Here is a 25,717-nt window from a genome sequence, read left to right as displayed (position 1 = left end):
GTCAATCATAAATTATCCACTGCATCCACTTAACAGTGTCATCTCCAGGCAGAGGAGTAGCTTCAGTGACAGACTTTTGTCACTGTCCTGCTCCACTGACAGACTGAGGAGATCGTTCCTCACCCACACTATGCGACTCTTCAAATCCACCTGGGGGAATAAATGCTAACGTTAATTTTATTTCAATTTTTTTTCATTTTTATTACTATTTAATTTAATATTGTTTCTTTGTATCAGTATACTGCTGCTGGATTATGTGAATTTCCCCTTGGGATTAATAAAGTATCTATCTATCTATCTATCTATCTATCTATCTATCTATCTATCTATCTATCTATCTATCTATCTAATAAAAACCCTGCTCAGCAATGTAACACAAATTCAAAGACCCAGCTGTTAAAACAAAAATCTATCCTTCTTGGCTATTATAAGAAGAAAACTAAAAGTGTGGCCTTGCAATGATGCATGATAGCACCCAAACTATAGACACCAATAATAGCCTATAGTGAACAACAGTGTCAAGTGAGTGTTTTTCTCTTTCTTGAGCTCTTGCTCAGATAACTTCTTAACCTTCATGACCTTAACAAACGGTAGGCCTATTATTAAAGAACACTAAGGGAATGAAACACACAGTGTATAAAAAGAAAAGACAGATTCTTTGAATGTTTTGTAATTATACAGGACAATGTTTAGCACTATAGTACACTATGAATTATGGAAGCATGTACAGTTACTAGATCAGCTATAAAAATAATAGTACCGTAATATACTGGAAATAATTCTCAGAGGATTTGTTGCTAAAAGTCTGACAAACAAAACAATATTTTGGGCATGTTTGTAACAATGCTCAAGGCCACTATCACTCTTATTCTTCCTTCTTAACATTCAACCAGTTGCTAAGGCACACAAGCTTGTTCACATTTTCGGATGCCAGGTTAGATCTTTTTTGTGCACAATATGAAAAAGAAAAAAACTAAGCATCATGGAACAAGAGCACCAAAGACTGCTTTTGAAATGCTTTCAAGAATCAAAAACCACCTGAATCAGAATATCCCAAGTCTATTGTCAAGTTGTGTGCAAATATTTTTCTTGTTTGTATTTATTAATATTTAGTTTCTATTAACTGAAATAAATAACATTTCTTAGCATTGCATTAAATTGTCTCTGTGATTACTTGTCGTGGAAGGCCCTTAGTTATTGAGGCAACTGTTGTTACATTACAGGCTTAGACACCACAGCATTCTCAACCTTTTTAATGCATGGTTTGGAGAAGTGGTCACTTACATAAAATAGCCCTAAAAGCAGCCTTAAAAACTCAGGAACTGATCTCCTTGCAAGTAATACACTCACACACACACACAAAGACCTGCTCTTTCTGTATAGTCTTAGTTAGTTTACAGTTTTTCATAACAAGAGTTGGAAAAAGTCAGTGTGTAAGCTTGTCCTCGATCACTTGCCTTCTGCTGAATTCAGGTTTGTCCAGTCCAAGGTCTTTATCGTTTTTATTCTCTTTAGTTGAACAATCTATGAAGAGGTGTTTCATTAAAGAAATAGCCAAATTTTCTTTGATTTCTGAAGTTCTTCTTCTTCTTCTTCAAGTCAGGCTCATTCATCTGTTACATACTGGCGGGTGTTAATTGTGGACCACTGATGTCCACATGACATAGTGTATCAATGATTGTCAAATCACATTAGATTAAAAAACCTAAAATGATACTAATTTGCTGCCGATAAATGTGGGAGTGTCTGAGGCACAGAGAGCTGTGCCCCCAGAAAAATCTGAAAGCAACCAATTAAAGAACAGCCTCCAGTCAACTGCTTGCCAAAACATCAAGGACTTCCATAGACTCATTTGGCCAGCATCCTTCACTCTAGAAGCAAATATTCACACAGATTTTTTTTTTCATTTTTAACTCACACAGAAATTAAACAAATACAAGTCGGAGCCAATTTTTAATGCATGTTGACTTGCGCTTACACCAAGCATGTTGAACAAATAAACAAATTTATTTCATGATTTTTTCACATTACCTAATTAATTTAAGTAGTTTTTAAAATATTTTAGGGTGTTACCCTGCAATATAAACCGCCACCGATGGACACATTTCTAAACTGCTTTTTCTCAATACTGCACTCACTTGGGGCCAAAGAAGAACCCCAAGCACTGTGCCAGGCCCAGCTTTAAGTGGGTCACCAGTCTATTGTTGAAAACACTTATTCACACACTTATACTAAATTCGATTTGTATCTTGTTGTCCATTCTCTAAATATACTAATAATATTTCAACAATTTTGACACATAGAGATCCTCTATGTCCGTTTATTATCGTAATCCCACCTACAAACCTACTATCAGATGACAGCAGTTTGCTTCTTATCTAATCTTGAAGTTCTTGAGTATGTTGGGGGTCGTGGCTTGTTATATTTATATTTTTCTTGAGCCTTTGTTAAGTTATAATTTCTCCTTAAGGACAATTAAAATGTTATCAATCTAGCATGATGAGATATTATTTTCTTGGAATATATATATATATATATTATTATTTTTTTTAACATTTATAACTTATGAAGAAAGCCTTGTCCAACCCTGGACACACTGGAAGCTGTTGTGGAAAAGAGAATAATGGCAAAATTGAATGCCATCATGACATCCCCACCAGGCGGCGCTCTTTTGGTGCACTCCTTGAGCATGAGAAAAGCACTATATAAATAAAATATATCATTATTTTTAGCCACAGGCTCATTCCACCAGCAACTCTGGGGGGCTTTTCTATCCACTGCTATCAGGCAATTCAATGCTTCCACCCAATGTACTCATTAAGCTCATTTTTACTTGTTTATTGGTTGACTGATTGGCTGTATTATCTGTCATATAAATCTATATTCATATTTTTTACGTTTCTGCTGCTGTATGCCTTTCAGTTTCCCCATGAGATTAATAATGTTTATCTAATCTAAAAAAGGCACTCGAGTTTTCTGTTTATAACCCTAGCATCACCAGTTCTACCTAATAATTTTCCAAGTTTGTCAGTTATTACTTAGCTAATGTTTGATTAATTAAAGCTATACTGTATTTCCATGTTCTATAATACCAAAATTGTCTTCTTTCCAAGAAAAAGGAAAAAAAGAAAGTAAAGAGCTCAGAGCTCTGAAGTGATTTATCTTGTTGCGCTGGTTTAGCAATGTAACTGAGATGTGAGATTCATCAAAGTAACCTTTCTCTACTGCACACCCTCTGACCACAGGGGGAAAAAAAGAACACCTTTGGAAAAATGATTAGAAGAGTGAATGGTAGCTTCAGGCTAGCCATTAATCTGCATCTGTTGTGTCACTGTGCACAGGCACTTTTTCCAGCCTGCTTTTGAAGAGAGGCAGTCAAGGGTCATTGCTCTCTTGGGCCTTGTCCTTCTCGATTGAACGTTTCAAATGGGATATTTCAGCAGCATCCCCTAAGAACAAGCCATTCAAGGAAAAAGGGTTTTGATGATAGCTGGTGGTATGCAATCAAAGATATTCCTTGTGGAAGAAATGTCCAACAGCAAAGCACTTTAAAGAAATATAGCTGTGTGTCAGGATGGGACTGTGCATGTCATCATTGGTTATTTTTTCCCTTACTTCAGACTACATATTTATAGTTAAATTAATTTAAAATTAGTGCCATTTTACTGTATTTACAGTGGGATGCAAAAGTTTGGGCAACCTTGTTAATAGTCATTATTTTCCTGTATAAATCGTTGGGTGTTACGATAAAAAATGTCAGTTAAATATATCATATAGGAGACACACACAGTGAGAATTGAGAAGTGAAATGACGTTTATTGGATTTACAGAAAGTGTGCAATAATTGTTCAAACAAAATCAGGCAGGTGCATAAATTTGGGCACCGTTGTCATTTTATTGATTCCAAAACTTTTAGAACTAATTATTGGAACTCAAATTGGCTTAGTAAGCTCAGTGACCCCTGACCTACATACACAGGTGAATCCTATAATGAGAAAGAGTATTTAAGGGGGTCAATTGTAAGTTACGCTCCTCCTTTAATTTTCTCTGAAGAGTAGCAACATGGGGGTCACAAAACAACTCTCAAATGACCTGAAGACAAAGATTGTTCACCATCATGGTTTAGGGGAAGGATACAGAAAGCTGTCCCAGAGATTTAAGCTGTCTGTTTCCACAGTTAGGAACATATTGAGGAAATGGAAGACCACAGGCTCAGTTCAAGTTAAGGCTCAAGTGGCAGACCAAGAAAGATTTTGGATAGACAGAAGCGACGAATGGTGAGAACAGTCAGAGTCAACCCACAGACCAGCACCAAAGACCTACAACATCATCTTGCAGCAGATGGAGTCACTGTGCATCGTTCAACCATTCAGCGACTTTACACAAGGAGATGCTGTATGCGAGAGTGATGCAGAGGAAGTTTTCTCTGCCCACAGCACAAACAGAGCCGCTTGAGGTATGCTCAAGCACATTTGGACAAGCCAGCTTATTTTGGAATAAGGTGCTGTGGACTGATGAAACTAAAATTGAGTTATTTGGGCATAACAAGGGCGTTATGCATGGAGGAAAAAGAACACAGCATTCCAAGAAAAACACCTGCTACCTACAGTAAAATATGGTGGTGGTTCCATCATGCTGTGGGGCTGTGTGGCCAGTGCAGGGACTGGGAATCTTGTCAAAGTTGAGGGACGCATGGATTCCACTCAGTATCAGCAGATTCTGGAGACCAATGTCCAGGAATCAGTGACAAAGCTGAAGCTGCGCAGGGGCTGGATCTTTTAACAAGACAACGACCCGAAACACTGCTCAAAATCCACTAAGGCATTCATGCAGAGGAACAAGTACAACGTTCTGGAATGGCCATCTCAGTCCCCAGACCTGAATATAAGTGAAAATCTGTGGTGTGAGTTAAAGAGAGCTGTCCATGCTCGGAAGCCATCAAACCTGAATGAACTAGAGATGATTTGTAAAGAGGAATGGTCCAAAATACCTTCAACCACAATCCAGACTCTCATTGGAACCTACAGGAAGCATTTAGAGGCTGTAATTTCTGCAAAAGGCGGATCTACTAAATATTGATTTCATTTCTTTTTTGTGGTGCCCAAATTTATGCACCTGCCTGATTTTGTTTGAACAATTATTGCACACTTTCTGTAAATCCAATAAACTTCGTTTCACTTCTCAAATATCACTGTGTGTGTCTCCTATATGATATATTTAACTGAAATTTTTTATCGTAACAACCAACAATTTATACAGGAAAATAATGACTATTAACAAGGTTGCCCAAACTTTTGCATCCCACTGTATATTCATACAGAAAGAAAGTGGAGCTTGTTATCAAAACAGATCTCTGTAATGTCTAAAATATAATAAACTGTCAATTCGAAGATTAGAAGAGTCAGAAAAACTGCTTGATTTGAGTAGTCCCAAATAAACTTGGTGTAGGCATAAAACATTAAATAATGATAATTAATTACATTATATAGCACTTTTTCTAAATAAAGTGCTTCACATAGACAGTAAGGAATCACTTCATCCACCACCAATGTGTAGCATCCACCTTATGCTCACCAAACACAAGCTATTATGTGGTGAAGTGGTGAGAGAGAAAAATAGTTAATAGAAACAAGAGGGGATTAGGGTGCCAGAATGACCAGGTTGTTGTGGGCAATTTAGCCAGGATAGTGGGTTACACCCTTCTCTTTCCTAAAGATGCCCAAGAATTTTTTATGACTTCAGAGAGTCAGGATCTCTGTTTTACATCTCATCCAAAGGATGGCAATAATTTTTACAACATGGTGTTCCCATTATTGTTCTGGGGCTTTAGATCCACACACAGACCACAAGGTAAGCACCCCATGATGGCCTCACCAACACCTCTTCCAGCAGCAACCCAAGCCTTTCCAAGATGGTCTTCCCATACAAATACTTGCTGGGCCCAAGCATGCTTAGCTTCAGGTGGCTGACCTGTTCTGAAGTGCAGGTGGCATGGCTGGTATTCAATGCATTAATACCATTCACATCTATCTAATATCAGAAGCAAACAAAATAATGTTTGAGATGTTTGTTAATAGTAAAAATTTAGAGCTTTGCCAAGAAGAAGAGTATCCTATACACTGGTATAATTAGAAATGAATAATGGATTCTTACTGTTTGTTCACAGGGTTGACAATTCAGAAGATCCAGTGTATGAAAGCCTGGAAGAATTCCATGTTTTTGTGTTGGCTCATGTGCTTCGGCGGCCCATAGTGGTTGTAGCAGATACCATGCTGAGAGATTCAGGGGGAGAAGGCAAGTTCACTTTTTTATTATGCTTACTTTACAAAGCTTGAGATCTTGTGTAATTCTTTAAAAAAAAAAGTATCAAATTTCAGCTGCAAAGACACTCAGTGATGGCCATTTTCATCATGAAAAACATCATAACTTTTTCAGAAAATCATGCAGCTATCAGCAACTCACATTCAGCATTTTTTTTACAATTACAATTTTGACAGTGTGCAGATCTCATAAGAACATCAAAAATTTCATAGACAAGAAGTGTTCCTCAAACTTCTTTCATTTTCTAATAGCAACATTTCAACAATAGTTCATCCACACTTTTTAGATCTGCCATGTTTGCCCCTTACATTACATGACTCAATGAATCATTTGACATTCACTTAACCATTTATATGAACTAGTGCTTCCTGGTTCCCATTTTGAATGCACTTTCCCTTAATTTCACCAATTCAGTTTTATTTTTATGCAGCACTTTTCATTTAGTGCAGACAATCTTACAGCTAAAATAAAATTACATGAAAGTACAAATTATGTTAAACACACATTAAAACAGAACACCTGCAAATTGATTTTGGTGACCAAAATGGAGACTGTACAAGTCAGTTGATATTACAAGTAAGGTGTAGCCTTACTTCTGAGTTAGGTGTAGCTTGGTGTAGTGGTTAGGGCTTTGGACATCAAGCCCTGCGGTTGAAGGATCAAATGCCATTACTGACACTGTGTGACCATGAACAGTTCACCTGACCTTCCTGTGCTCCAATTGGATAAACCAACAGAAATGGAACCAATAGATCATAAATGTTGTAAGTAGCCTTGGACAAAGGCGTCACTAATGTCAAAGCTTACATAGCATAAATTGTAGAGTGGAGCCTACCCAACCAACCAACCCTGGAAGAAAAGCCATCCTATTGTAGGAAATGCTCACTCACACACACACACACACACACACACACACGCACACACCCACACAAATACATATACCTGCTTTACACTCACTCATCTGGGGTCACTTCAGAGTCACCATTTAACTTACAATCCAAGTTTTTAAGATACAAGAAGAAACCCAGAGGCTCACAAGGAGACACTGCAGACACTACACAGACAGTACCGGGGCCAAGATTCTGAGTACATTAAAAATCTTTAAACGTTTCCTAATGTATTAAAGACTGGTTTGTTTGCAGCGTCTTTTAAGATAAGATGGACTGTGATTATAATAACCAGCCAAAGCCATAACTGGGCGGGAAGGAATTAAATAAAGAAAAACAGGACATGAGATCAAATTGTAGATCGAGATTTGCAGTGATAGAGCCAATAACCAGAAAATTACATGTAGTGTAAGCTAAACACAAGATGTAAATCAAAGTCAGAGAACAGAAAAAAAATAGCCATAGATAATAACACTTGTTTTTTTTTTTTTTGTTTGTTTTGATTTATCCACCATCTTGGACATTTAAGAAGTGTATGACTCTGACCTTTATATGGAAAACACAACATGCATCATATAGTCCTAGTTGCCTTGCAGCAGCCCTGCATCACAAACAGGAAACAATCACTGGGCCCATAATAAAATAAAATGGTGCCATGGGATGACAGATTTCAAAAATAATGTTTTCAAAAACATTCTAAATCAAAAATTATATATATATATTTGTAGTTGGAGATCCACAAAGGGAGAGAATGAATCACGTATCATAAAGTAGTTTTTTATTCCCGAGCTTTCAGCTCCTGCCAGGAGCCATCATCAGAGGATAATGATTAGACATACGAGAATCAAAGGCAATACCAACACCATCCTAACCCCACCTCATTACCCTCAAAACAACACACACACACAGACACACACTCACCTGCCCCCTCCAACCCGCCTTATTTTGCTATATATTGCTCAGGAATGAAAAATTACTCATTCTCTCCCTTTGTGGATCTCCAACTACAAATATGCAAACCATATCACAGACCTTCACTTCTATATATATATATATATATATATATATATATATATATATATATATATATATATATATATATATATATATATATACTGCTCAAAAGAATTAAAGGAACACTTTTTAATCAGAGTATAGCATAAAGTCAATGAAACTTATGGGATATTAATCTGGTCAGTTAAGTAGCAAAGGGAGTTGTTATTCAGTTTCAGCTGCTTTGCTGTCAATGAAATTAACAACAGATGCACTAGAGGGGCAACAATGAGATGACCCCCAAAACAGGAATGGTTTAACAGGTGGAGGCCACTGACATTTTTCCCTCCTCATCTTTTCTGACTGTTTCTTCACTAGTTTTGCATTTGGCTACAGTCAGTGTCACTACTGGTAGCATGAGGCGATACCTGGACCCTACAGAGGTTGCACAGGTAGTCCAACTTCTCCAGGATGGCACATCAATACGTGTCATTGCCAGAAGGTTTGCTGTGTCTCCCTGCACAGTCTCAAGGGCATGGAGGAGATTCTAGGAGACAGGCAGTTACTCTAGGAGAGCTGGAGAGGGCCATAGAAGGTCCATAACCCATCAGCAGGACCAGTATCTGCTCCTTTGGGCAAGGAGGAACAGGATGAGCACTGCCAGAGCCCTACAAAATGACCTCCAGCAGGCCACTGGTGTGAATCTCTCCGACCAAACAATCAGAAACAGACTTCATGAGGGTTGCCTGAGGGCCCAAATATCCTCTACTGCGCCCTGTGCTCACTGCACAGCACCGGGAGCTCGATTGGCATTTGCCATAGAATACCAGAATTGGCAGGTCCACCACTGGCGTCCTGTGCTTTTCACAGATGAGAGCAGGTTCACCCTGAGTATATGTGAAAGACGTGAAAGGGTCAGGAGAAGCCATGGAGAATATTATGCTGCCTGTAACATCGTTTAGCATGACGGTTTGGTGGTGGGTCAGTGATGATCTTGGAGGCATATCCATGGAGTGACTCACAGACCTCTACAGGCTAGACAACGGCATCTTGACTGCCATTAGGTATCAGGATGAAATCCTTGGACCCATTGTCAGACCCTACGCTGGTACAGTGGGTCCTGGGTTCCTACTGGTGCATGACAATGCCCAGCCTCAGGTGGCGAGAGTATGCAGGCAGTACCTGGAGGATGAAGGAACTGAAACAATTGAATGGCCTTCACGATCCCCTGACTTAAACCCAATAGAACATCTGTGGGACATTATGTTTCGGTCCATTAGGCGCCGCCAGGTTGCTCCTCAGACTGTACAACAGCTCAGGGATGCCCTCATACAGATCTGGGAGGAAATGCCACAAGACACCATCCGTCTCATTAGGAGCATGCCCCGACGTTGTCAAGCATGCATACAAGCTCGTGGGGCCACACAAGATACTGAAAAGCATTTTGAGTAGCAGAAATTAAGTTTTTGAAAAATGGACTAGCCTGCCACATCTTCATTTCACTCTGATTTTAGGGTGTCTACACAATTGAGCCCTCTGTAGGCAGAAAACTTTTATTTCCATTAAAAGACTTGGCATCCTTTTGTTCCTAAGACATTGCCCTATCGTTATTTGTATAGATATTCAACTTCATATTGAGATCTGATGTATTTAATGTGTTTCTTTAAAGTGTTCCTTTAATTTTTGTGAGCAGTGTATATATATATATATATATATATATATATATATATATATATATATATATATATATATATATATATACAGTATATACAGTATATAGTGAGGCCAATCCGGATGCAGATAGGCAGAAAACAGATGAGGCAGGAAAAGTCAGTGGCTTCCACCTGTTAAACCATTCCTGTTTAGGCGGTCATCTCATTGTTGTCCCTCTAGTGTACATGTTGTTAATTTCATTAACACCAAAGCAGCTGAAACTGATTAACAATTCCCTCTGCTACTTACCTGACCAGATCAACATCCCATAAGTTTCATTGACTTGATGCTGTACTCTGATTAAAAAGTGTACCTTTAATTTATATATATATATATATATATATATATATATATATATATATATATATATATATATATATATATATATATATAATCTGACCATTGAATCCCTTGTCATATTTTAAACCCCTAAAACAATACACTCCCAGAACGATATCTCCCATTATTTTTAGACCTTAAGGAAAAGGCTGTAAAAGTCCAAAAGAAAGTCTAGATCACGATAGTAATGTAGAGTTTACTATGATAAACAACAATTGTTAATGTTATTGCTTTGTTGTGGTAGGGTCCTAGGGTGACCTTATTCTCCCCCTTATACTCTTTATTATGCAGACCTAAACAAAGTACCCTACGTTTCTACTGTGGCCACTTAGGTTATGTTATGGCAACAAGACAGAGCACTAAAATGGACAGGAGAGAAAGTTACACATTTATTCATGCATTATAGATAATATGACCAAAATAGCAGAGTACAATGAGTGTTCATAAAATAATACAGCTTAAGTAGCAGTTCATCTTGTGTCCATACGCTTACTGCCAGGTGGCTCTCTGTCTTACTATGCTGAGTGGTCTGTAGTCTGGCATGACCTTTGATCACAGAGAGAGGAAGAGAGAGAGAGAGAGTAATGGCCTGGCATCAAGCATGTATGGTACAGTAGAGATACCTCTCCTCAGGATGAAAAATGGCAGAGAGAAACTAAGCCACTGTATCATTCTTAATTTAAAGGAATCCTGTAGTTGCCAATGCAGTAGCTCAGGCACGACTCAGCCTCCTTTCCAGCCACGGCTTGTTCATGCCCTCCAGGCCAATTCCATCTTAGTCTGTATTTTTGTTCCTGTCACTTATTATCCCCAGTTTCAGAGGATTCATAAATGTAGTTTCAGACCAACAAAAACGAAAGGATATACAAGTAATGAAGTTACAAACCACTGGCCCACTCTATTAAATTTTCTCCTTCCCCGTCTTACAACAAATTACAATATATTAAAGAAAGAAAATGCTTTCTGAAAGTAAGTTGCCAGTTAATTCTTTGAATGACAATACATCATTCAGTTGTCAAGATATTACAAATATACAACAAAATGAAACTGCAAAAGAATATAACAAATAAGTGTTACAGAAAGCAGTTTCATCTGTACAATTCTTAACATGGAAAAAAAAATATACATAAGAGGAATTAACTGAGTATATATTATAATTACCATAATAGCATAACAAAGTGAGGTGGGGTGAGTCCAAAAATAGTTGTGGTGCCAACTGGACAAACCCTGTTTAATTTGAACAGAAGGGAAAAAAAATAAAAACAAAAATACAGCGTGCCACAATAAGCCGCTGGCTCATCACCTTCTATGTTGCTCTGCTGCTGTTCTTACAGTCTACTCATCTGGAGTTATTCCTGCTAGCCAAGCACTCCGCTCCAAATGAGATGCCACCTTCCATGGAGGTCTTCCTTTTATACCTGCCGGCCTGGAAGGGGCGTAGCCTTTCTGGCTCTGTTGTCCTCAGGGGGTGGTTTCTTGATGCTTTGAGGGGGATAAAAGGAGACAAGACTATTAGCAACAGTGCCATCTCTCATCCCAGGGTTGGTACCACATACCCTAGGTGAGCCAGAAAGGCGATCCTCTGACTTGCATAAGTCACAACAGCTAGGAAAAATATTCACTATGTAAAAGAGAAATACTCCATGATGTACGGGCTAAGTTTAATTTTTCCATAATTCTTCAAGTGTGCCAGTGTGTTTCCACCTTCAGCATTACATGCATAAAGACATCTTATTGTTTCAGAGAGAGTATCTGGCATGTGATTGGATGCCGGCAACTTGAATCTATCAGGGAAAATGTGTACTTGTGAAGTTTGCTTAACTTGGCTCTCTTGTTGCATTTTTCAGTACCAGTAGTAGCTTGTCACTAAATGCAAAGGTTAGTGACATCAACTTATCAGCTGGAGATGTGACATTTTAACTGTAAGTTATATTTCAGAACTTCTTGGAAGATGATTTTAAGGGGAATTGAAAGCAACAAGCACTGAAGATCTGGCAGAGTAATTTAGGAGCCATGCTGAGTAAAGTAGACCTGACTGTGATAATATTTTACAGCTGAAAATAACAAGAAAGGAGACCACAACATACACATTTGGGGGAAAAGTGTACATCAAGTGTGATTTTAATAGTATGCATGCTGCTCAACTCTTTAAAATAATATTTGATCAGATTTTAAATATCCTAACTAAATATGTATCTCGTTGTTGAATTCTTCCAAAGTTGATATTCTTTATATGCTACTTAACCCAATGGGTTTGTAGGGCTGGCTGAAGAAAAATATTTAATGTCATGTTTTTATGCAGAATGGAGAGAAAGATGTTTATGGCATAAGATTTCAATGGTGGCCAGTTCTGTACAGTGGCAAACAATATTAAAAACATTCATGAAAGTAAGAAAAAAAATTAACCTTCCATTTCTCATGTTACATAATCCACATTTCTGTTATTCCGTCGCTTGCTCAAAACATGCAAAACAAATGCTTTTTTTTTTTGGCGTTAAAATATTAGATAGTTACTTTTGGAATTATCAACACATACTTAAATATGCCAGGAGGTTTTGACCTGTGATGTCACCAGTGCGACAGATTAAAGGTCAGACAACGCACTTTCTGGTATCCAGTCCTTTTGACAGGGTGTGATACATCGTGTACTTCAAATATGTTTCTCACATTTTATATTTTCGTGATAAACGCTGCCAGTTCTTTTAAGCTTACATTGACTCTGTGGAATAGTGGGTCCGTGGCTCAGCAGTTAGTGGCCAGTTTTAAATAATCACGCCCCAGGAAGGTGCAGGCTCCAATCAGATTAGGGTGCGCATGAGTGCAGTTCCCTCCACAGTTAATTGGGGAACTGGCTGACCGCGCCACATACGTGTGTGGAGGAGGGCGACTCAGTCAGACACATCAATGATGCCGTAGATGGAGCGGCTCCTGTACCCAATTAGGCAGAGGGTAAAGGAGCCTGCATGGCACAGAAAAGGAAAAACCAGATTGGGAGAAAGAGAAAAAGAAAGGAGGTTAAAGGAAGGAGAGAGAAAGCAGGAGACGGAGAGATGGTGGTGTGTGAATGAGAGAGAGAGAAAAGGCAGGCGGCTGGGAGGAAGCCCCTCGGGTGAGCATGTGGCTGACGTTCGGGGGTTGAAGGCGGCCACTGCAGTTGAGCGATTTGGGAGCTGGAATGAGTGATGCTCTACTCAGTTGGAGCAACTCTGTGTGAGACCGGGAGAAAGGCAGTGGGACCTGCAGGGTATCGGAAGGCTCAGTGAGGAGTCCTGTGGATGGAGCCATGGTCCTCAGGAGAGCAAGCCTGGCAGCGGGAGTTTCAGACTCAGTGTGGTGTCCTGCCGAGGCCACAGATGGCTGCAGGGGCCCGAGCCTAGGAGCAGTGCAGAAGATTATCTGAACTGCCAATTGGGTAACTCCTTGGCTTCAAGAACCTGTTTGCGGTTAAGCTAAGAAGACTTTGGGTTGCACTGGGGACTGAATTTTAAGGGACAGCTGCCTACAGTATTTTAACCTTGCTTTTATGGAATATTTATGTTTGGTTTAAACCTCCACAGATCACTTGTTTTTATGGATTATTTATTTATTTTTTACAGATTTGACCACTGCACTATTTATTTGGACACTGTTTTATTGGATTTTAATAAAATCACTTTGGCACCATTATGCACCCACTCCTTGCTTTTGTGCGAGTCTCCTCATTTGTTAGGCTCATCGTTCAGTTATGGTATCAACGTTGGTGGGTTCAAAGGGCTCCCAAGATGCAACAGGAGCATGGAGCCAACCCACACCATCACAGACTCCTATCACTATTGTCCTAACAGCAAACAAGAGAGAGCACACGGTACCTGTGACAACGTATCATTCACATTTTCCATTTGTCCATTGATGTCTTTGAATCCCAATGTATAATCTGATGTTACAGATTTTTTTTTCCCCCACTTGTAACATGTTATGTTTAGTTTAACAAGTGTAATGTGATGTCCACACACACAACACACATTTATATGTAGTATTGGGGCCTTTTTAGGAGACTTTTCAGCTGTAGATAGTCCATCGTAATCAAACGCTGGCTGTCTGTCAGACCAGATGAACAAGAGTACCATTGTGCTTTGTAGTGCAAAATCACTGCCCTACTTTGTGTTCCACCTTCATGAGGCGTTGAATTGGTTTAAAAATGTGGCACTCAGTGTCCCTACCCAGCTTTAAGCAAAATTCACTTATGGTTGTCTCCAGATGTATAATATAAGTAGGTAGGTGCTGTCATGGGGAATATTTCTTTATATTTTCACGCCATAGAAATTAAGGCTCCCCATGATATGTCAACAGTGTTGTTTCGCATATCACCACAATAAAAAGTAAATTGTGCGTAGTGTATCACTCGCCACAGAGTCCAGGCTTGGGTCTAATTTTACTAATCATGTGCCGATCTGTCAAAAACATGGTTTAAGAAACACTACTCTAAAAGAATATAAATCCAACATAAACTACCATCTTATTGCTTGAACTTCAGTTTGGGGTTTTGCTCTTAAATTTTGACAAGTGTGTTTTCATCTTCTGGCACTGACCTCAGGATTATTTTGGTCACATTTCATTTCCTGGCCCTTTTTCCTATCTAAATCTGCTCTCTTTCATGTATTTAGTAGAGCATTAATCTTTGCCTGCACCTCTGCACACCCATACTGTAGGTGTAAATCTAGATTTATGAAAAGTCTTATCCAACTGAGGATAAACAGTTATGTAAGTGAAAAAAAGCACATTAAAGCATAATAATGTTTTACTTTGAGTTGAACAAAACAGATTGAATTACAATTTATTTTATATTGTTCCAGCTTTTGCACCCATTCCTTTTGGAGGCATCTACTTGCCATTGGAAGTTCCACCTAACCGATGTCACTGCTCACCCTTAGTCCTTGCCTATGACCAGGCCCACTTCTCTGCACTGGTGTCCATGGAACAGAAGGATCAACAGCGAGAGCAAGGTATGTGTAGATGAGCGCACCAGAGGTCAAGATGCCAAGTGAAATTTCCAGTTCAGTAGTTTTCATTCTGTTTCATCATCCGAATTAAAAAAAAACTTTAAAAAGCCTTACTTATGTACTGATATTTACCACTGCATCCACTTCTTTTGCATGATACCCTTTATATTTTCCACTTAATTGGAATGATGGTTAAGCAGTTCTTAAATTTGACAACATTGTATTAAATCTCTGTCATACACTAAGCCTCCCATTCCTGGGATGATATGAATTTGATTGGTTGATGGGGACCTTGTTCTTATCCGTATCAAACAACTGGCTGTTTTATCATAGGAAGGCTTTTAGGGACATCTTCCCTAAAAACATTAAATCCCTTTTATCAAATGCATAGATTCTTTAGTTATATGTTACACCTGTGTAGCTACAGTGGACCCTTGACTTACGAACTCAATTCGTTCGCGAGGGCTGGTTGTAACTCAAGTTGGTTGTAAGTCAAGACTATTTTTCCCGTAAGAAATAATGGAAATACCCATAATGCGCTCTGAACCTCCCACAGCAACACTTACTTAACCTTTTCATAATAAAAAAGGGTTGTATAATGTGCATAATTTACCAAAACACCAGTAATTTTTCTAATGTACTAACCAAAACGTTATAAAAAGTGCCTAGCCTACCAGAAACAACAATTTCATACTGTACTCGCCATTTAATTTGACATCTTTGGGCTGCAGGAAGGGAGGAGGAGGAGAATGAAACGGAAGGTGGTTATTGTTTAGAAGGAGCCTCCTTATGCAAATCTTTTTTTGTAAAATTGTCGAGATGGTGGATTTCGACATGCTGTACATATTAGCGAGATTGGTCACCCGAACACCACTCTCATATTTCCGTACAATTTCCTTCTTCGTTTCGATTGTGATTGCTGTTTCTCAAGTTAATAATAACAGTAGTCGAGCACTCAGTTCAAAGCTGGCCGTGTTGTGAACTGCTGTAATAATACACTCCAAAGCAAGCTGGTGCTGACTCAGCCTGATGACATCATCATGTGCCATGCCAGCCCGCTAGCTAACATCCCTTAACAATCACTTTCTTTACCTTCGTTAACTTCTGTTCCTTCCTTAGCAATTATGCGTCTTGCTTGCCATGGTCTTAGTGAATTATTTATAGATAAATCACTGCACTGACCGAAATTACGTCCACAAACACATGTATTTGGGCTCCGACTGACGTTTACGAACGCTTTCAGCTGTTTGTTTACAGTCGCACAAGCGGATACACGTGACCGCATTCGGGTCGTAACGCAAGATGTTGGTCGTAAATCAAAACAAAAATTTTGATCATAAATCAAGTTGTTCGCATGTCAGGCCGGTCGTATGTCAAGGGTCGACTGTACTTCCATTTCTCAGTTCATACACTTTCTCACCTTTTGGGGATATGCAGTTCACAGTTGCACTTGCACCCGAGACTGTAGTCAACTTACTAACATAAGGCTTCTTCAAGTATGACTGTCACTGTAGCCAATTTGTTACACCCTTGTTTGACCTAGCAAAGAAAAGAACTCATTTTCCCAGGTCTCGGCTTCACAAATAAAACAAAACATACAAGTAGGAAAGCAGCCTTAGTAAGTTTTAATCTATAAATATTTAAGTTAATACCATAAACAAAATGTAAAATATAGATGTAGCTTTTAAAACGATTATAATCTGGATCATCCAGTGGTTGTTAAAGCAGACAAAGATCAGCAACATATTCAAAATGTGTACGTTGACTTCATACAGCCCATAATCTTGGTAGCTACACAAAGTTTCTGGTCAGATTATCATTTCTGTTAAGCTGTTTTTGGTTGCTTCTCTTTGTAGCCTGATTGTCATCTTATATCTCATCAGCTCTCTCTGATGTCTCACTCTATCTGTAGCCACTTTATTGACCTTTTGTCTCTGCAAACACATAGCATACCTGTAGTCCTTTTTCCTAAGGGGTAAGGGCTCATGTGTCTAAACTCATTCCTGCCCACCTTGTAGGGGCACAAACACTGTATCCATAATAGGTCCATGCCACAAGTCACAACTTCATTCCCCTACACTACCACCACAAATTTCACATCTTGAATCAGGACCTAACAGAATCACCTAAAGATCTGAGAGGTTGGGTAGGTAGACATTGAAGCACAGCTGTCCTTATCAGTGAAATAAAACAATGCTTCTTTCTTTTATCTATCTAATACACACTTAAACCCATTCTTTAAAGACGTAACAATGTCAGACCTTACAACAACAAAAAGATCATTAACCAGAAAACCAGTTAATTTCTCTTTTGCATATTTAACTTCTGAATGAACTCCCATTACACTGGTAAACTGGTATTGAAGAGCGTTAAAGGTTTCTCCTTTTGAACATAAGCAACCTTATATTACTAACTTAACTTAATCATGCCCATTTTCAGAGTAGTTCGTAGCGTCCGGTGAGCGCGGATCAAGCGCCGAGTGTTTTCTACACGTAGGAGTCAATGAGAGTGTTCACACGGGCTTTGGTGACGTGCATTTGTCCGGCAGTGCGTTTATACGGCATCAAAAAAACGTCGCATGCAGCTTTTTCTTGGCGTTCAAAACCCAACGAACGCAAGGAAACCGCTTCTAGTTCGTTTTCTGCGCGTTTATTTTACGCTTTGGAGGACCGGATATATCCCATATATCGCATTTCTTCATAAAGCACAAAAAAACTTCCTTTAACCCGACGTTGTGTAGTCAGAGGATGAACCCAGTAGCGGCGATTTTTCTCTCCCTACGTCGCCGTATTACGAGTATTTTTAAAACAAGAAGATTAATATCTAACATAGCAAAATGGTCCATATTGAAAGGAGGCACCTCAAATAAAACGACAAGGGCTTTAATATCCAGTTCCCGACACTGCCTCCACAGGTTAACACACAAACTACAAGTTGGGCTGCAGGCTGGCGTTAGACAGAGACAAACGAACGCCGGTGTAGAAGTCAATCGATCGCCACCACAAAATGCAACATAAACATCTAGGACGTTCAGAGTAAGTTCGTTTATCCAAAAACTTAACGCCCGTGTGAACAAGGCCTAAATGCTTCATTTTTCTAAAGTTTGAGTGTTTCTGAACAGTCTGCTGTGGGGAAAAAAGACCCCCTCGCCATCAGGGATAATTAGAAAAATTAAGCTGACCGAGTTCTCCTTTAGCTCAGCTTGCTAAAATGGTTGCTTTCTTGCATGCATGGAGTTGAAGACCTGAGATTGGTGTTTTGTCTTGGTAGGGTCCTAAGGTGACCCACTTTTTCGACTCTCTATGTGTAAACAGAATGCCCCAGATCCCACCTATTGCATGTTTATTACCACCAACCTGGTCACCATCTGTGACCTCGGGCAAGACAGAGTACCAAAACAAACAAGAGAGAAAGTTGCACTTTTTGTTAATACATAGATTGACTCAGGATATCCAATTGTACCCAAAATATAAGCAGAGTAAAAATAGAGTTAAAAAAATAATACAACTTGACTGATAAGCAGTTTACTTTGCATGCTCTTTCTTAGTATGTTGATTGGTCGCTGGTCTGGCATGGCCTTTAACAGTAGGAACACAGCGTGGCCCCTTTATTGATGTGATGTCAGCATGGCCTTCTGCATGACTGGGGCAGCAGAGGGACATCTTGCCTTTCTCTTACTCCTTAATTTAAGCCCAGTCCTGTCGTGTCATGTTGTGCTTGACACACCTCAGTCACCAGCCTTGGCTCCAGTCATGGCCTTTTACCACAGCCACCTCTATTCCTTCAGGCTGCCTTTTTACCTTCTGAAGGTTGATAAATTCTATTTGTCCAGCTAAATCCACACTTCTGATGTCACATATAAAAAATCAAAGCAGCAGCTTCACACCCAGTGGGGGTGCAGATTGCAGCAAAGCACTTCTGTGCAATCAGTTACAGCCAGATCGATGCAGAGGCTTCAAGCCCCCCAGTGCCTCGCTGGCCAGTCAGTTCTGGTTTTGGTATTTCAGCTAGGAGCTAAACACCTGCATGCAGAAGTCTCATTTAATCTGGTAAGTCGTAAATGTGCTTGAAAGAACTGGCTGGTAAAGCTTCCTCTTAATCATTATTATTTTTAAAATTAAAATGAAAAAGCATGGCTCAAATTTTTTTTGATAAAGACATCCTAATATTTATCACCATATATGTCAGGATTTACTAATTTCTGCTCTCCGTAGGGCTGGCAAACTGTATACCAGAATACAGAAAAATCCCAGTTTACAACAGCTGTTTCCATGGAAAGAGATTTTTTATTTTATAATTTAAAATGCACAAGTTTGGCTAATTAAAGTCAATGGCACTTTATTGTTTAGTACATTAAAAAAATGTGCAGTGTTTTGATGTTTCAAGGGAAAAGCTGCATAACTGCAAAAACTATACATTAGGTTTTATTGAATCGGGTATAACATTCATAAATAGTGCAAGACATTGCACTTTATGAAAACTATCTTTTAAAAGTTAAAAAAGGTAAAGGTATGCAGAAAATGTATGATATTGCTAAAACACAAAAAATGTAGTAAAATGCAGTCCTGGAGCATCATATTATTCATCAGTCTGGCTGAAAGGTGACACAAATCTAACACTTAGTCCCCTTAGGCAACATTTTACTTCTTGAATTATTTTTTGTTTTTAACACATACATTTGTTTGTACAGTGGTGCCCCGTACTGCGACTGATTGTAACTTTAAATGTTCCAGAGTTTGAATGCTAAATTCAAGAAAAAATTGATCTGGAGTTCAAGCGATGCTTCTAAAGTCGAACTGCACGTTCAGTGAAAAAATGCAGCAACAGATAGCGCTTACATAGTGAGTGTAAGCGTTATCTGTTGTGCGCCCAAGTTATCTCGCTCTGTGAAAGCATCTCTTGTGTTACACTTGTGTGTTTTCAGTGCTTTTTGTGCTTTAGTTTTAGTTTTATACATGCACACATATATACACGTATTATATATTTTATATGTATATATATTTATATTTTGTCGTGGATGGCCAGGGCCCTTGCCGGTGGGGACAACTCTGCCTTGGAAAGACTGGTGGAGCAAGTGTGGACAGAGCAGTACCTCCTCCGGAATGCTAGATTGCAGCCCCACTGGGTGGCAGCCATGCCTCGGACTCCAGCAGGGCTTCATGGGAGATGGATTTGGACATAGCCCTGTTGGGATCTGGGGGTGCCACCAGGATGCACTGCAGCTGTTCCTGAGCCCATTTTGGCAGTTCTTCCACCACACCAGAAAGTGGGGCAACAAGCACCTGAAGCACTTCTACTTCTTCCTTATATAAGGGGCCAGCAGACAGTACTCGGTGAGCCAGAGTCAGGTGGAAGGTGCTCAGAGCTTGCTGAGGAAGAGTAGAGGAGAAAAGAGGGAAGGAAATAGGAATATTGTGCTTGGGACTGTGTCTTGTACTTGTGGGAAAGGGGAAGGCGGTGCCCATGAATGAAGAAACAACAAAATAAAAGTTGTGTGTTTTTTAAGTGTGCCTCCTGCATCTGTCTGTGTCAGGTTGGGTGGCTGGCATGCCCCGTGGGGTTCTGCCATATATATCCTCCAAATATTTATCGTGAATGTCGGTAATACACAAGACATCACCACTCCTCACCAAGTTGCAGTGAATACAATTTTCATTTTATTATAAAGTATTTACATATTTTATTTGTTTTAATGTTTTAATATATTATTTAGGGTATTTAATTCTGTTATTTTTACCTTAAATTATGTGTACTTGCTGTTTACGTTTTTTGCAATAGGTATTGTTTAGGGTCTGGGAATAGATTAATTCACTGTCCGTTATTTTTAATGGGGAAAATTGATTCAGACTTCGAACAATTCAGAGTTCAAACAGCCTCCTGATAAGAATTAAGTTTGAAGTACAAGGCATCACTATACTTACAACTTATTTTCTTTCTGCCCCTTTCTTACTCTCTAATTCTGGGTCATCTCTTGACAGTACAATGCCCTATTCTGTGTTTTGCTTCTGCTAAACTCCTGTTTAAATTTACACAATTAAAATTGAAAACCAGAATTAGAATTTACATTTAAGTTTTTGTTAAACAATCCATAGTTTTGATCATCTTCTCCCAGTATCCCCCTAATGTACCACTAATTAAATGAACCTAACCAAGTTAAAGTGTGGAGTCCCGTCTGGCTGCAGCATTTGTATTGTCCTAGCTGAGGGACCTCATGTAGTGCCTCCTTTAACACTCTTTCACAACATTTCATTGTCATAATGAACATAGATTTTATAAGTTGTCTCTCCAGTTTTGCAAAAGTAAGGTGAATGCTAATCTGCAGGGATGGCCTGTCTGTCCTATAAATTGTTATATTGTTCCTATGATCATTTACCACATCTAGAAGAAGAAATTCAGGCTGAGTTGTCCCTTCTCAACATTTCACTGTAAAAATTGCCATGCATTTTGAGATTGCCTGTGTAGTGGGCCAGTGCTCTGTGTGCCCCAAAGGAATGCATTCTAAATCATTACATGAAAAGTCTACACAATATGTACCTCCCACATTTGTGTTCTGTGCCAAAGAGACACAGCAGATACATCCACTTATGATATCTGTTCTGTTTTATGTGCTGGCTTTGGATGAGGTACACAAAATATCAAAATTAAAAGTCCTATCCTTAGACATGTGCTGTTTCTTTGTTTAAGTAATAATTAAAAACATTTTGAGAGAGCAATTACAACATCAGAAAAGTTGTGACAAGAGCAAGCCATTCAAGCCCAACCATTTCTTCCATCTTGTTCACCTAGATGGCACAAAATAACATCAAGATATGGAAGACCCTGAATTCCTGCTCTCCATCACACTACTTTATTCTATATGTCCTGTCTATGGCACAGTTCAGTGCAGAAAAAAATCACACTAGCCATCAGAGGATATCTATACTAATAAAAGGCAAAGCACTCACTCACTCACACTCACTCACTCATTCTCCAACTACCCGTGTAGGTAGACGGCTGAAATTTGGCAGGCTTATTCCTTACAGCTTACTTGCAAAAGTTAAGCAGGTTTCATTTCGAAATTCTACACGTAACGGTCAACAACGTCCGCCATATTGAACTTTCTTATTTATGGCCCCATCTTCACGAAATTTGGTAGGCGGCTTCCCTGCACTAACAAAAACTAATGTACGTACTTATTTCGGTGGTATGACGCCACTGTCGGCCGCCATATTGAACTTTCCAACATCACTAATTCTCCAACTTCCTGTATAGGTAGAAGGCTGACCCCATCATCACGAAATTTGGTTGGCAGCTTCCCTACGCTAACCGAAACCGGTGTACATACTTATTTCGGTGGTATGACACCACTGTTGGCCACCATATTGAACTTTCCAGTGTTACTAATTCTCCAACTTCCCATGTAGGTAGAAGACTGAAATGTAGCAGGCTCATTCCTTACAGCTTACTTACAAAAGTTGGGCAGGTTTCATTTTGAAATTCTACGCGTAACGGTCATAACGGTCGAAAACGTCCGCCATGTTGAACTTTCTTATTTATGGCCCCATCTTCACGAAATTTGGTAGGTGGCTTCCCTGCGCTAACCAAAGCCAATGTACGTACTTATTTTGGTTGTATGACGCCACTGTCGGCTGCCATATTGAACTTTCCAACAGTCTTTGTTACTTATGGACCCATCTTCAAAAAATTTGGTATGTGGGTTCCCAGTGCTAACTGAATCCTACTTACGTACATATATACATCCATAGCCTGCAGCTCGGTCACCGTGTGAGGCGGCGTTGGGTCCCCCATCCCAACGCCTCCCACGTTGTTGGCTGCCTGCCTATATAAGGCTGTCTGTCGCTCCAGTCTCTACATTCCCTTCCTTGCTTCGCCACGGATTCACGTCTCCCTGCTGATAACTGCAGCCTTTTTATTTAATCCACGGCTTCTCCGCTGTTTTATTGTTCGTTTATTACGATTATAGTTATTGTGTAGGTATTTTAGACTTACATTACATTGTTCAGGTGCCCATTTCCTTTATCGTTCCAACTGTACCCCCATTAACATGTGTATCGAGTCGATCACCATCGATCACAGAACTGTCACTTACCGAGTGATTTCCATGCCCGGAGATGGCACCTGCCTTTTCCATTCTCTTTGTTACATATTGCACGGCCTTATCAGGCTCACTCTTAAAATCCAGAGGAACATTGTGTCTTATGTATTGAATGACTGGGACAGGTTCAAGGTGTGGACTGATGACGGTACAGGAGATAATTATACTACACAGGAGCACTATAAGTGTGAAATGCTTAAGCCCTTCACTTATGGTTCTGCATGTGAGTTGATAGCTCCCGCCGAATTGCTCGGTTGTCGCTTTCAGGTGTACCGAAATGGCCAAATATTTTATACCTTTAGACAACCACCAATGCCTCTTAAACATCTTAGACTCACAGGTGACAATTTCAGTAGTGGACACTTTGATGTTTATGAATGTTTAAACTCTCAAAACCTGGATGCGAAGTTATCGATGAAACCGGTTGTATGTTTACAACGCTTGACAGATACCGAATGTCTCTTCAGCACAACAAGTCCTGCAAATACTGTCGTAATTGAAACGAACCATGAAACTCAAACCGATTATGACAGCAGCAGTCCAAGCTGTGAGATTTGAAACAAGATTACTTTTCACATGGCCAACTGTACGTTGCATGCTCAAGAGTAAGCTCAGCGCACAGCTTGGTCATATTACAACCGGAGGGCCGAACTGACAATTTGGTATACAAAGAGATCCTTAACAAATAATTATTGGTATATGTTCCCTCAGTTTAAAAAGTTTTAATTTTCTTCTTAATAAAAATTTTAAGGCAGTACTTCGCCACTGCGAAGCGCGGGTATTTTGCTAGTAGAAGATATGAAGGATGTCACTTTATACATTAATGCAATAAAATTTCCTAAAGACGAAGAGCCTGCTTTGACCTTTTTTTTTTGTTTTTTTTTTTTTTTTAACCTGTGATATGAGACCAGTCCAACCTGTCATTAATGTGGACCCCCAAGTACTTGTAGCAATTCACCACCTCTGCATCCACTCCCTGAAGTTCTTGCACAACAAATCATTTAACGGAAGTGTGTCAAGAAACGCTACAAGTGGCTCCTTTATACCGACAGCAACACATAATTGTTGCTCACATGCACTGGGACTGCCAAATCAGAAGTTTTCATTTTAAATTTTTTTCTTTATTTAGTCATTATGGTGAGTGTCTGTGTGTATAGCTTATCTATTTAATTTAACTTGTTTATTTATAGAGCACTTTTCCAGTGATACACACAAACTGCTTTACAATGACAAAACAAAAGGGCATTAAAAGAGAAAGTAAAATAAAAAATATATATATTTATTAAAGAGCTTCTGTAAAAAGCCAAATTTCCCCTGGTGACAAATAAAAGTGTATCTACCTATTATATAGTGCCTGATACTGCATCTGTTTATTGTTCTTTGCATGAAAAATAACTTCTAACATTTGTACGAAATCTGCCCTTAACATGTTTCCAACTGTGTCTCTGTGTTCGTATTATTGAATATATTTTTGATTTAATTGAAAAGATTTAACTCCTTCATAGCTCATAGTTCTTATTCCCAGAATCAGCCTAGGTACTCATCTGTGGACCTTCTCTAGTGCCGTTTTGTTGGTTTGTTTTTTAATATGGACACCACAACTGTCCACAGTACTCCAGGTGAGGCCTCATTATTAAGAGTACTGCGTAATCTCCCTTGGCTTGTACTCCACATATCGGTTCACCGACAAAAGCGCGATTGACATATGAGCGCAGACAAAACTGCGACGGACAAATGAGCGCAGACAAACTCGCTAACTGGTTTTCGACAAATGCGCGCTGACAAAATCGCGAGAGAGGCCAAGAGATTGGGACGCGTACGTACGCATTATGTGCTAGGTTATAACTGTTATAACTGCTGATGGCATGCCGCGAACAAATAACTCAGTCAAGGGTTGGCATAATGCGTTGTATACAAAGCGGAATTACCAGCAGTCAGGCAGCCAGCAAGTCTAAATACGCTCAACTATCAAGACGTCTTGCTGCAATTCTTCCTACATATGCAGGGCGTGATCTTAAGGACTATCTGCGTGCCGTGTCTCATAATATTGACTTCTAAAATAAACATTATTATATATGCTTTAAACTAGTAATTCATATTTAATTAAACTTTCGCGATTTTGTCGGCGCGATTTTGACGCCGCGTTTTAATCGGCGCTCATATGTCTATCACGCAAATGTCGGGTCACTCCACATATTGCTATAAATAACTCAACATCCTAAAGGCCTTCTTGACTGCTTCTGCGCACCATCTGGATGTAGACAGTGAAGAGTCCACTATGACTCCCATTGTCATTAAGCATTGGAAAGGCGCTATATTATTATTATGTTCTCCTCATAGTATAATGAAATATAACATTTCTATACCTTGCATGTATTTACATTAAACTT

At 39.3% G+C, this 25,717-nt stretch overlaps 1 protein-coding gene across 2 annotated transcripts in view; it reads left to right on the top strand.

Moving 5' to 3' along the window:
- The window catches only part of otud7a (OTU deubiquitinase 7A), a 539,312-nt gene that overhangs the window by 450,061 nt on the left and 63,534 nt on the right, over positions 1–25,717 (top strand). For both annotated transcript variants that reach the window (XM_039773581.1, XM_039773580.1), the window contains 2 exons: positions 6,167–6,294; positions 15,086–15,235. In XM_039773581.1, the coding sequence (XP_039629515.1) occupies positions 6,167–6,294; positions 15,086–15,235 (278 nt within the window). The remainder of the gene's footprint in view (positions 1–6,166; positions 6,295–15,085; positions 15,236–25,717) is intronic.

The sequence above is a fragment of the Polypterus senegalus genome, chromosome 12 (genome assembly GCF_016835505.1).
Source record: "Polypterus senegalus isolate Bchr_013 chromosome 12, ASM1683550v1, whole genome shotgun sequence".
Lineage (NCBI taxonomy): Eukaryota > Metazoa > Chordata > Cladistia > Polypteriformes > Polypteridae > Polypterus > Polypterus senegalus.
The sequence above is the reverse complement of the archived record's forward strand: the minus strand, read 5'-3'. Positions and strand labels throughout refer to the sequence as shown.